This window comes from Ursus americanus, chromosome 7, assembly GCF_024610735.1.
Source record: "Ursus americanus isolate L20-20 chromosome 7, mUrsAme1.1.p, whole genome shotgun sequence".
Lineage (NCBI taxonomy): Eukaryota > Metazoa > Chordata > Mammalia > Carnivora > Ursidae > Ursus > Ursus americanus.
In genome coordinates this window covers 15,888,371-15,902,408 of record NC_142133.1, presented here as the reverse complement: position 1 = coordinate 15,902,408, position 14,038 = coordinate 15,888,371, and the positions used below count along the sequence as shown (strand labels likewise).

General features: G+C 47.8%; 1 protein-coding gene across 1 annotated transcript in view; it reads right to left on the bottom strand.

The window, feature by feature from the left end:
- The window catches only part of RHOQ (ras homolog family member Q), a 43,335-nt gene that overhangs the window by 8,599 nt on the left and 20,698 nt on the right, over positions 1-14,038 (bottom strand). Inside the window, exons 3-4 of the mRNA XM_045787921.2 lie at positions 2,345-2,509; positions 1,925-2,020 (exon numbers count right to left, since the gene is read on the bottom strand). Of these exons, the coding sequence (XP_045643877.1) occupies positions 1,925-2,020; positions 2,345-2,509 (261 nt within the window). The remainder of the gene's footprint in view (positions 1-1,924; positions 2,021-2,344; positions 2,510-14,038) is intronic.

Genomic DNA, 14,038 nt, shown 5'->3' with positions numbered 1-14,038 from the left:
GGTTCTGAAGGTAGGACAAGAGGTTTTGCTGCAGGGTTGCCTGCACAGGAGGAGAGCGAGAGCAAAGTCGAGTGTGATTTCAAGGTGTTTGCACTGAGTAACTGGGAGGACGGGCACGGAGGGTAAAATGAGGAATTCTGTTTTGGACATGTTAAGTTTTAGATGCTTAGGCACCCAGATGGACTTGTTGGGGGAACAGAGTTTAGGGAAGCAGTCAGGCTGGAGATAGAAATTTGGGGATCTTCAGTGGCAGACTTTTCAAACCTAGTGAGGGTGGCTACAGAAGAAGAAAGGTTCCAGAAGCTGCGTGCTGAACCTTGGGCATCCAGCACGCAGACACAGGGACTTGAGACATGGAGGAGAGGGCAAGCAAGGTGGCCAGGTGAAAGGATTTTAAGTAGGAACCTGCCACCCCAAATGCTGCCAACAGGCCTACAAGTGGGAGCCTAGTGTTTTGCAACCACTTTTCCCCCCTTAAACTACATAATAAACATAAACATCTCAATAGCTGTGTTAGTATAAATTTTTAATAGATGCAGGGGCTTTTTTTCTGTTGCTAACAATGCAGCAACTTTGTAGCTGTCTCTTTAAGCACATCTGTAATCCTATTTTAAAGATAAATTCCTACAAATGGAATTGCCTGATCAAAAGGCATGACTTTAAGGCTTTTGCATATTATCAAGGTAGCTTTTACTCAATGACCAACAATACAAGAGAGTACCCATTTCTTTGCACCCCTGGAACAGTGGCTATTATAATTAATTTCTCTCTTTTTTTTGCCAATTTTATATGCGGAAACTGAACTTACATTTGACTACTAAGGACTTGGGACATATTTCCTATATTCAATGGCAATCTGTATTTTTTGGCCAATTTTCCATTGATGTTCTTAGCCCATTTTTCTATTGGGGTATAGATGTCTTTTCTGATTAATTTATATGCAAGGAACTCCTGTATTCTGAGTATATTAACCCATACGTGTTATTTTCAGCCATACGTGTCAAGTTTGTTTTGTGACTTTCAATTGTATCTCTGGCATTTGATGTATCAGACTTTTACGTAGTTAAATCACCAATATTTTTATTTACCAATTTTACCTCTATGACATTTTAGAAATTCCTTTGCTCCCTGAGATTATGAAATTGAACACAAGGAATTTCTAACACTATTTGTTAGCGAAGCTATTTGTCTTTTGTTTTAGGAAAAACTGTCCTCCAAAAAGTTTTCTCGCTTTCTTCTGCCTCCTGATAGTACATTTAAAAAGACCTAATATTAGATTCTGTTTCCACAAAAGTCCTATTAAAGTCACATGTAAAAAAACAGAATCCAATCATGTTAGGGCCAAAGTGAGAGAAAAGTAAGCCTAGCTTCAGCCCAAGGGAGAACAGAAGTTAAAAGTTTTGTACATGTCACAGTGGTATATTTTTTAGAATGCTAATATTTTCTCTTTCATAAAAGGATTGGAAGAAAATTCAACACATTTCTTTTCAAACCTAGCTATCATTTTTTGGTTTTAACTGCAGATTGAAACCCATAAACCATTCCACCACCTACTCCGTGCTTTGGCACAGGAGAAACGTTTAAGAGATTTAAAAGGGCCTTTTCTAATGCCTCTTTCTACGGGTAACTTACGAGGAAGATATTATTGGCGGCGGCATGCAGGTGTGAGTGCCTGGGCTCTGCGGTCAGGCCTTCCCTGCAACCCCTGCCGTCTATCACCTACGGGACCTGACACGTTAACCTGACATCGCCAAGGCCCCGTTTGTCAAGTCAGACGCACCCGAGTTGGTGCGAGGATTAAATGAGAGAATGCATGTACAGCACTCAGCACAGTGCCTGGCATACAGTAAACGCACAGAAAATGTTAGCTTCTATCATCACCCAAGCTTACACTTATTTTTACATTCTGTAAAGGTTCCGTTACCTCTTTTGCTAGTTTCTGTCCTTGTTCCACACAAATGGGTTTTTCTTTCATATCATTCAGTCTTGCTAAAGTTTTGGGGTCATCTCGGAGATCGATCTAATCAAGAAAGGTCAAGAATGTCCCGTAATGTTACAAGTCTTGAAAGATAAATCAAAGCACATAGCCCCATTTAATCCCACATACCAAAGAAACGATTAAACAGATGAACTTCACTTTAAAAAACCAACTGGTGTGATTGCTTTCCTTTGGCACTACTTTTCCCAAATTCTTACTTTTCATAATAAATAAAATGTACTATAACTTGCAATTGAGATTAAACATGCATATCATTTGCTAAACCTTAGAACGATCTGTCTGAAAGCGACGCCACGAGATGGGCCAAAGAGACTTCGTAAATGGGTAAAATCAAAGCAGACGTACCTGAGTTCCTATTAACAAAAAGGGTACATTTGGTGCGTATTCCTTCAGTTCCGGTACCCACTCCTCTTTCACATTTTGAAATGAGGCTGGATTTACCACAGAGAAGCATATAAGGAAGACATCAGTCATTGGATAAGATAAAGGCCTCAGACGATCATAATCTTCCTAAGGAAGAGAGAAAAACCTCGTTAGTCCCATCTCTTCCGTTGACAAATAACAGGTGTGTGAGGGTTACAGGGTCGAAAAAGCAAAGTCAGGAAGATTCCACAAGCAGAAGGCGCGGCCCTCTACAGGAAACGAGATCATTCCATTTGTGCCCCTTATTCTTCCTTCTGAGGTTACCGGCGGGAGAATATGACCGTATCATTCACAGCCACAAGGAAACTTGGAGAAAATACATCGTGATTACTAAAGCTGCCCTAGAAACATTTTGAACTGAGACATTTGCACAACGAATTGATTAAAGCTGGCAGTTGTCTGACTCCTAGTTTGTAATGACTGACAGATGCTGACTGTGTGCTGCGCGCCGGGTCGTGAGCCAGACCGCTCCCCTGCATTCCTTAGCTTGTCCGCGGAACAGCCACATGACGTGAGTACCATTATCCCTGTTTTCCGCTCGAGGAAAAGGAGGCACAGAAGTTAAATAGCCTGTGGGCTGTACCACCAGGGGAAAGGGGACGGGATCCGAACCCTGACAGTTTTACTCCAGAACCTACCCCTTAACCGCTATACGTTTCACGGAGACCTTAAATCGCTGCTTTCCCTGTCGATACTGTTTTCTTAATTACGCATGCGTGCAAGTTTAAAGATAGAAACAGAAAGAGTAAATGCACAAAAATACCCCTCTCCACTTCAGTTTCCACTTCCTTCCCCCAAAGGTAGGTCTTTTCAGGTGTACCTTTCCAGTGCTTTTTCTCTGCATGTATAAACCTACAACTGTACAGAGGCAAACACCTGTACACAGAAGAGATCAAGCGATCCGTGTTGTTCTGCATCCCGCAGTATCTCCTGGAGCGCTTTCCAAACGAGAACACGTTAGACTACTATCTAATTTTATTTTTTTTAAAGGTTTATTTATTCCTTTTAGAGAGGGAGAGACAGTGGGGGGAGGGGCAAAGGGAGACAGAAGCAGACTCCCCCCTGAGCACAGAGCCCGACACGGGGTTCGATCTCACAACCCTGAGATCACGACCTGAGCTGAAACCAAGAGTCAGACGCTTCACCGACTGAGCCACCCAGGCGCCCCTCGATTACCATATAATTTTAAACTGCTGCTTTGAATTCCACAGAAGGGCTGTCCTATCAGTGGCTGTTTCAGGATCTCTCCATCACAAAAGGCAAAAGATTCTATTTTGCTTAGACTACTTTCTATGACACCAATATTCTGCTTATTTCCATTCTGGTGAGTGAACAGTCAGGGCTCCATTTTTGTCGCGGTTGGATTCTCCTCTGGTTTCAGAGAAGCTTTATTCTTCACCTTGGCCACCACCCCTTCACGGCTAAAACTGCATGAATGCAGAACTGAAGGGGTATTAAAGACACCTTCCGCTCACCGCTCAGCCGTAGCATTTCTCTCGAGGGACAATTTTCCTTTCATATCATCTTCCGACATTTTTCCTTTCCTTTAAAAAAAGATTTTATTTATTTAAGAGGGAGAGAGAGAGCACGAGCAAGCTGAGCAGCAGAGGGAGAGGGAGAAGCAGACTCCCCACTGAGCAGGGAGCACCACACGGGGCTCGATCCCAGGACCCTGAGATCATGACCTGAGCCGCAGGCAGACGTTTAACCACTTAACCGACTGAGCCACCCAGGTGCCCCCTGACATTTTTCTTAAGAGAATGTTCAACCCAAGTGTATTCAAGTCTCAAACTCTTGACTTGGGAGTTAACCCTTCTGTTTTCCCGTGATGCTTCCAAAAAGCAAACTCCAGTCTGGATTCTCAGGTGCTGGCAATATTACAGGACAAGAGGGGAAATGCCGTCCCCAGTTTTCTTTACCCTTTATTTTTAAAACAGGGGCCCTCTAACTGGTTTTGAAGAAAGCAGTGCTCTGGCGTTCATGAATGGTGTTCATGAATGAAGAAATCAGGTCGCGTGGGTGTGGAACACATTGTACCCCAGCCAGTGACTTTACGAGGGCTACTATGAAAAAAAATGTAACACGTTTTTACAATTTCGTTTGAGTGTTCCGCAGTAGGATGGGTGCAGGGAATAAATAAACTTTCTACTCTGCTGCCTATTTCCAACCGCATGGCCACGAGGGGAAGCACGGGCGGCGGCGATCTGCGCGTTCTACCGGCAACCCTAGGCTCCCGAGCACACGTGTGCTCCGCGTGGCCAGGCAGTGAATGGGTGGGTGCTCTGGTTAGAAATCTCTCCTCTTCCATATTTAGATAGCCCATTTTCAGAGGATGAGAAACGAGGATACTATCTCATAGGATCCTGAGGAATAATGAAATCATGCAACAAAGGCACTCGGCTTCGTGCCAGGCACATGCAAAGAATTCTCCCGGCGCTTTAACATAAATCCTTCATCCCAGGGGAAACCAATTCTCCTTTTCCTCTGCAAATCCACGCACGGTCCCCTCTGTCTCACACCAGGGCTGGCTTCGCAGCTCTCTCGCGCCGCAGAGAAGAAACTCTTTTGTAAGAAATAACATTTTCTCCACTGGCACCAAAATACACAAATCAAACTGAGGTCTCTTGAGGACAGTATAATTTTCAGATCAATGAAAGAGAATGCTATATTACCACGGTGCTAATTAGTCACTTTGGAACTCAAGAGCCTGAAGACTATTTAAAATGTAACCAAAAAACAGAGAGAGAGAAAGAAAATCAAATTAAATTTTTTAATGAAAATTTTACTTTTCAAGCAAATTACCTCATTGGGGAAATGGAATGTGCACTCTTTCTCTAGAAAGGGATTACAAGAAATGAAGAGTAAATGAATGCAAAGTCCTCTAGAAATGCTTAATAACAGTAACACAAATATTCCATTCCATAGAACGTAAGCCTGTTGTACAGATCCCTTTCATAACCATAACTAATATAGACTTTCCCCAAAGAGAGACATGTGGGCACATAAGAAGGAAATAAGACTAATCATTTCTAGACACTTGTTAAATTGCAGATTTTGTCGGAGTAATTACACTGTGATGGCCTGAGGTTATAAAAAAAACCCGAAAAAAGACAAGTATGTTTACAACTCCTTGGAAGGCTGTGTTACTTCTTATGTCGGAACTATTAAAAATGAACGTCTGCCTCTTATCTGTGGCTAAATAACTGGCAGGTATTGTAAGAAGGAGACCTTTCTGCCTCTATTCAGCCTGAGTAATTAGAAGTCCAATAATAGATAGCAAATTAAAAAAAGGCAATTATCCCCTGAGCATGCTGCACCCTGTACCACGGTGTGCCACTGTTTATGCCCACCGCGCAGGACCCTGGGTGAACTTCACGTGCAGTGAAGATCTGCATTTGGGGGAGACACAGGCCGAAGCGAACAGCGCCTTTCATCTCCAGCTTTACACCTGACATTTGGTGACACAAAGGGAGGTGAATGTGGAGCAACAGCCCTTGCTTTTAAGTAGCCACTTAACCGAAGTCAGAACGCCTCCGAGCCGCTTCTAGCATCCTCCTAAATGACCTAATCCATTATGTTTTAGTTCAAATGTTTTAAAAAGGTAGATATTTAAATATTTCTGCATGGTCAGTGGAAACTTCTCAGGAGTAGAGAAAAGTGTATTAAAGACAACTATCTTAACATCAAAACCATGAAATCTATGGTAAGCTGGGTCAACACGATTGCTGGCCGGCTTAGTAACAACTTTAACTTCTTTACCCAACTGGCGAAGTACCAGAGCTACCAATTATTTTTAAAGATTTGTCAGAGAGAGAGAGAGCACAAGCAGGGGAGTGGCAGACAGGGAGAAGCAGGCTCCTCGCTGAGCAAGGAGCCCGATGCAGGACTCGATCCCAGGACCCTGGCATCATGACCTGAGCTGAAGGCAGAGGCTTAACCTGAAGACTGAGCCACCCAGGTGCCCCAGAGCTACCAATTTTTCAAAACTGTGTTCTGAGAGCTTCTCCATTCTTGTTAAGAGTCTTTGATCTGTGATGACGGCAACTTTAACCCCTGGAAACCATCACACTCTTACAACCTGGCCAGAGTCCGCCAACAAGAAGGGCCTGAAGAAACGGGCCCTGACAGGAAACCGGGAACTGCAGCAAACGCCCATCGGTCGGGAGACCCCTCTTCACAGACAGCTCGGGCACCTGTGCCTGTGACCGCCCCTACTTCCGCACCACCTCGGACCCCTTCCTGTGGACCTGGGAGCTCCCTCCTCCTTTTGTGAATTCTGTGTAAAATCCATGTTTTTAGCAAGTGTGTGCCTATTTAAAATACCTCCCCAAAACATACAGCTGAAGCAAAACCACCCACAGTGGACGGGGTGGGCCCGGCCGTGCTCATTAGCTGGCAGGCTACCACACGCTGATCCCTTCACTCAATCAGCCAAGATGCACGGAGCCCAGAGCGCATGGGAGATGTTCCAAGGACACCCACGCAGAAAGGAAATGACGGTCCCCTCTGGAGCTTGGAGCTCTGTTGGGAATTCAGGATGTATACATAGAAAACGATAGTCATAGGGCGCCCGGCGGGCTCAGTCAGTGGAGCATGCGACACTTGATCTCAGGGTTGTGAGTTCGAGCCCCACGTTGGGGGTAGAGATTACTTAAAAATAAAATCTTAAAAAAAAAAAAAGATAGTCATATACGATTAAGAAAGAAACGGATAAACTAGAGCAGATGGAATATGTAAATGCTTCAACCAAGAAACATTAATAAGCACCTACTGTGTGCCCAGAATGGTGCTCAGTGCAATCATCAGGGCAATGAAGACAAGATTCAGATCATATCTGATTTGTAAAACACCCTATTGCATGTGCAAAGCTCTCTCATAGCTGTATGTCAAAAAAAAGGCAACAAGCTCCCATGGGCAGTGGTGTGCACGACGGGCCTGTGGGCCTCACCGGGGCTCTGTGGACCTCAAGGCCACAGCCTAGAAGACGACACCGGGGTGCCACACGCAGAAGTCCAGCACCGAAGAGGAAGAATCTGATAGGTGGAGAGAGACACAAACATTTCTTTTTTTTTTTTTTTAAGATTTTATTTATTTATTCGACAGAGATAGAGACAGCCAGCGAGAGAGGGAACACAAGCAGGGGGAGTGGGAGAGGAAGAAGCAGGCTCCTAGTGGAGGAGCCTGATGTGGGGCTCGATCCCAGAACGCCGGGATCACGCCCTGAGCCGAAGGCAGACGCTTAACCGCTGTGCCACCCAGGCGCCCCGACACAAACATTTCTAACAGTCTCTGCTCAGAGGGGGTTCACGGTAAGGGAGACAAACGTGGGCGGACACTTCATCCCAAGTCAGAACGGGGTAAATACTAAGAGTTACGGAAACGAGGCGATGCTAAGACAAGACTCAGGAGAGGCAGCTTCGAGTCGTGCCTTACCAAATGCAAAGGACTGGCACAGACACGACCCGCCAGCCACGTGGCTTTGGTCAACTCACTTCTCTCTTAGAGGCTTAGTGTCTCTGTGCACACACTGGGAGAATGTCAGGGACAAATGCTCTGAAGGCTCTCAAGGGCTCTAAGAATGTATTACACTGCCAAAGCATCCAGGATGTTAGTTCGATTTAGGAAACAGTCACTTATCAACACCTACAAGAGTCTTCCTCTGTCACAACCTATCGTGAGAAAAAGTGGGACCACAGCAAAATAATTCTTTAACAGACAAGCCCCAGGTGTCCGAAGTCTAGAACAGCTTCTGACTCCTTTAGGAGATAGATGAAACGTTAAGACGACCAAGTAAGAATGGCCCTTGCGACTGGTGGCTTGTGGAACGGGAAGGGGCCACTCTGTCACTTCCAAAGTGCACAGTAGCAATCTCTAGCCGAACATCTGTTTCTAGTAAGAAGCCCAAAATAGGTATCAGGCATGGCTCTGGGAACGCTCCACCCCGCAAAGGGCGCTCTCCCGAAGCCAAGAGGCCACGTGCACGGCAGCTAGCTTCTGAAGATGAAAAGTGTTTTGTCAAAAATCCAACTTACAACCACTTCTGCGGTAATTCTCCATAATACTAGTCTGTGAAGCCCCGTCTCCTTTGTGTAGTTTTTGGGTCACCTTTTGAGTTCCTTTTGCATTTAACTCTATGAAATGAAAACACCACTTTTTCAGTCCCCCCCAACCCTGCCCCTTAAAAATAACTCTGTTTTTCAAGGAAGCTGGGTTGGGTCCCTTTGGGGAGCGTTTTGTTAAATTGGTTCAACAAGCATCGCTGATGAGTTTACTGGATTTGCCCACCCTCTCCTGAAACTAAAGAGCACTGGGGGAGGAGAAAGAATTTTGTTAAAGGGCTATAAATTCCCGAGAGGTCAATGTTTTCAAAAGGTCTCCAAGTATTTGGCTTTAATAGTAGTAGTATTTTTTGATCTTTAGTTCGGTCGTGAAGTGGTATTTACAGATCACTGGCCTGAGAAGCTGTTAGTAAAAAATCCTTGAAGTTGAGGGGTTGGCTTCTAACTTTTGACACCTGTCATCTTCGTGTATTTTGGTTCATAATAAGTCAGTCTTCCAATTAATTTCACGATTATTTGAGAGCTAGTGAACCGGATCTCTGTTCTGTGTTCCATCCCTATCTCCCTTTTGACCGCCTGACTGATCCTAAGTCCTGTTCAGATGGGCTGGAGAAAGAGGAGAGAAAATGAGGCGTGGGGTAGCGGGAAGACAGCACTCTGTCTGACCGCGTCCTTGCGAACCAACACTTCCTCCCCTCCCGAGGGAGAGGCCTGCACTGGATGGCCACATCCCACGGTTCAGGATACTCAGCCCAACGCTTCTCGCCCTTGGGGGCAGCCCCAGTCACAGATGTAATGTGGGAGGAGGTTTCCACTGCTGGCTAAAAATCGAGCTTCAGGATTCTGTTTTATCTGCACTGACCCCACGAGGCAGAGGATCAAGACTTAGCTAAATATGGCCCTTCGGCGAGCTTCATTTCCCCATCTGTGACGGGAGAATAAATATAGCCTACACATGGGAAGATAAATGAGCGAGCCGGTCAAGTGTTTTGAGCTCTTCAGCACACACGCCTGGCTTTCCAAAAAAAGACACCCCACAACTTCAGAGCGGGTGCGATTTCTTTTGTGCAGTGAGATGACTTCCCTTGTTGTAAAGGATTTAGAGCCGAAATTCTACATTGTCTGCAGCTATGATTACACGTCTCTTTCCCGGAGACGGAGGTCGGCTGGCCTCAGGCGTGCAGAAAGAAGGTAAAGGTCGGGGCACACTTCCATGCAGGATACTCCTTTTCGGGTTTCCTCCGCCCAAATTGCATGGAGGTGGGATACTTGCTCATTCATTTGCCCCACCAAGTATCCAGCGGCGAGGCGCTGGGCACTGGGTAGCCTACGGCGAAAAACAGACACGGACTCGGGCCTCATGAGCTCGCAGGATAACGGAGGGAAGGCAGGTGCCTCTCAGCTCGGGCACTACTGCTCCACGTCGGGTCGGGGGAGCTTTTGATGTGGGGGTGTTGCTATTGTCAACATGAATGGGGGACCTCGACGGGCCTTTAGGGATGGGAGCCAGCGTGCTCTATAACCTGCGTAATGAAAAAGGGTCCCAGGTCCCGCAGGACTGGCGAGTGTGCTGCCAGGCGTTGATGAACGTGAAAGACCCTTTCAGAATTACCCGAATCTAGGGCCTAACTCTGTTGTAGATAAAAGCACAAAGTATTTGTTGCACGGTTTTCATGAATTTCCTAGGAAGGTGATTTCAGTGCAAACTGTAGAAGAAAGGTAGACTTGTACTATATTTTGTTCAAAACATTATAGGAGTTGCTGACCATTGTAGAAAACGGCACACCGCTGGCAATATCACTCTTCACGTGCAACCGCCAGTAAACCGCAATTACGCTCGTCAACCTGGATAGCGGGGCGGTCACGGTCATTCCCCTGTAGGTGTCGGCCTCTGACTACTTATTGTGATCTGTGGAGCACTTAGCCCTGGGAACTTACGAATTTAATACCGAAATAAATAGTTTTATTGTGAATCACTTTCCTTTTTATTCTCCTTCATAGCGTAAGATGTTACACTGATTTCAAATGGTGTGTACAGAACACGCCGTCTGTAGATTTCATTTGAGGATGAGGAACGGAGACGCGTTTGTTATAAAAAGGGGAGACGGGTCTGATTCAGTTGAGGCACTGAGCCAGGCATTTAACAAAATGAGACCCAACTGACGAGAAATGCAAATTGGGATAGTTGCTCTGAGGCACAAGAGCCAGGTACTAGGAGAGAGAACAACCAGGGAGGCCAGATTCAGGCTGGGGGGAGGGGGTCAGGAAAGACCGCTTGGAGGGAGACACATCGAACCTGAGATCTGGTGGCGAGGGGGGGCAGTTTAAGGAGCCAGATTCAGGACAGTAATGTGCAAAAGGCCTGAGGCAGAAACACCCTGACAGACAACTGAGGTCCTGGGAAAAGGCCAGAGTGACAGACAAGACAGAGTTGGAGAGGGAGCCATCCTGGCTCATCAGAGCTACTGCAATGGAAAGTTATGGAAAGATTCAGGGAGGAAAAAAGTCATGTAATTTGATTTCTTAAAAAGGCAACTCAGGTTGCTTTGTGGAGAATGAATTAGAGGTGGACAGGAGAGCTGGAGAAAGGCCATTACAGCAATTCGGGTGAGAGAAGATGGTAGCGTGGACCAAGCGGTAGTGGCCAACAGCTAGAGAAATGGGGGATTCTAGATCTACCCTGGAAGTGGACTCAGGCTTGGGCGAAGGGCTGGATGTGGGGCTGAAGGTCAGGGAGGTCTCTGGAAGAATCCAGGGTTCAGCCTGTGCTGCCAGATGGATGGATAATGTCTTGGACAGGGACAACGAAGCCTGTGGGTGGAGAAGCGCACGAGGGAGAAAACTCAAGAGGCCAGTGTTGGACGTGTTAAGCTTGCGATGTCAAGTACCCGGTCAGAAAAGTGTATGTGGAGGGGCTCTCTGGCCTCCTGAGCGCCAGACCCAGCTCTAGATGCTTCCATTTGGCTGATTTAGAAGCATCCCAAATTTGACATTCTGCACTACAATCATTTCTTCTCCCTCAAATGTGCAACTCCTGTGTCCGCCATATTGGTAAAAGATATCAGCACCCCGCCAGGCCTGAGCCAGACCCCAAGATGTCCCTGATACCCAGCCAGACAGCCCCTTGCCCAGCCCCTCACTGTCCTTCCCTCCCAGACTTCTTTACCCGGGCGGCTTCTACTCAACTTCCAGGCTTTGGTCTCAAAATCTCTGCATCCAACAAACCTTCTCTGAACCCGAAATTCTGATGAAGCCCCCACCGCCCCTGGCTTCCTCGGTAGCCGGGGCCCCTCCCGCCATCTCCTATCTCACGCTGTGCTGGAACTGGACTGCATCTCTTCTTCTCTCTAGCCTCCACAGATCCCTTGAGGGCAGGGGACAGTTCGAAGGCTGGCTTACAGTAGCTGCTTATCAAATCCTCGCCGAATGAACGAGGGCGGTGAGTGGGAAGGTGGGAAGGTGAAGATCGCCGCTTGCACTGGGCTGGCCACAAAGCTGGGGAAGGGGGATCACGGGTCCGATTTCTCCCGCGACGGGCTAATTGCTCACATTGCCGTCACCGCCTTCGCCCAAGAATCAAACCACCTCCCGCGATCAGGGTGATTTTCCTGCGATGCACCGAGGGGTCCAACCACCTGCACGAACCACGGGGGCTCTGAAGTAGTCGAGCCAGACTGAGGCACTTTCAGCATGTTTAGCTCCTGCTACTGCTCTCCACCGCCTTTCCTTCGTCGTCTGGACATTTGTGTCACCCGGGTAAGGGGGAGAGTGTTGACTGTCTACCCAGCAACCTCCTACTTGCTCCCTTCCGAAACTGATTTCGTTCAGGCCCATCTCTCCTCCACCCCTGACGTGGGCCTCCAGGGACTCTGAGTCTGTACTTAGCTAAAAGAATTCCCGGTTAGACTAAGCCAGTCATGGAGTTTCATTCGCCACTGTCTGCTCAAACCCATTGGTTCCTGGGTGGGCACGTGACCTAGGCTGTCCATTCAGAATGAAGTAGCCCCTGGATTTTCCGAGGGGCTCATTCCCCGCCCCCAGGGTCATAGTCATTGGTGCTTGGATGGGTGCGGGACCTAAGAAGTCCGATGAGAATGGAGTATTCTCTAGATTATCCAAGGTAGCTACCCCCTCCTCCGTCTTCTCCTGCTGCTCCTCTTCTCTTTCCTTCCCTCCTCCCATCCACCCCCATCAGTATATAAGGATTTGCCACCCACTGGCCCCATCTCTGCAGCTCCCGGAGACTGTGTGCGGATTCCCCTCTGCATCAGCCAGTGCTGTGGCCCCGGAATCACAGGGGAGTAGCGCTACCCCAGCCCTAGCCACACAGAGGGAGGCATGTGTGAGTACCAGGACGGGCACTGCGGGGGCGGGGGGGCAGCCCTCAACAGCGGGGGCTGGGGGGACCGCACGTGAAGCACAGATAGCCCACACAGAGCTGGGAGTTACCGACGAGCCAAACCCAGGGGAAACACCAGCTTCCTCGGCTGTGGACTAACACCTGCCTTTCTCTGCCTTTGAAGACACTTATGAAGCGTGAAGACACTCACTGACATAAATACTTACTCCGGGGCATTTAATGTACTCGGAAGACAAGCAGCCGAGCAGCAAGGGAAGACCCCAGGTACCACACTCTGATGAAGCCTGAAGTGCTGGTTTTCTCCATGCCCAGAATGAGGCAGCCAAACTTCACGGAGGAGTGAAACCATGACTAACTTGGAATCTGAGTACTTGAACCACACTCCTTGGCCAAACATACAGCGCAATCTGCCATCTGAGACGAGGATCGCTTCTGGGCGGGCAGTGAAAGTCAGGACAACCTAATGTGGTTCACAAATACACGTTCACGGTACAGACCCTTTAAACAACACATACGGTTTATGTTGGGGCGATGAGCAGTTTTGCCACTAGATCGAGGTGCGGCTTGCACAACACCGTGAATGTACTAAATGCCACTGGATTGTACACTTTAAGATTACATTTATGTGTGTCAATTTCACCGCAATTTCAGAAATACACACACAGGTCCACAAGTGTGCAAAACCGCACACGCACACACACACACACTCTCACAGAGATTTCTCTGAAAGTCAGGGAGGTGCTGCACAGGACAGAAACACCCGAGGCATCAACCGCTCGGGACCTGAGTTAGATCCCCACTACACTCCTCCACCGTGTGCAGCACGGCTCCCCCCCCCCTCCACTGTCCTGCATCCCTTCCTTCATCTGTCCCCCTCCAGCTCTGGACTACACAAGGCTCCCAACAGAGCTCTTCCAGGCCCAGGCCCGTGGCACAGAACTGCACCGCCTGACTCCAGCCTTATTTCACTTCCCAGCCCCAAGAAGAGCAGCTTGCTCCCGCTTTCACGCCAACTCCAGCTCTCCCACTGACCCTGCACCGTTAGTCTCTGAGATAGGGCAGCTCCCACTTCACAGAGGAGGAAGCCGAGGCTCAGAGAAGCTTATCCCGCGTCCCGAGGCCCGGGAGGGTGGGGCGGAAGTGAGGCAGGAATGCCAGCCTGACAAGGGCTTTAGGCCCCACCTGGCCCCTTTGTTT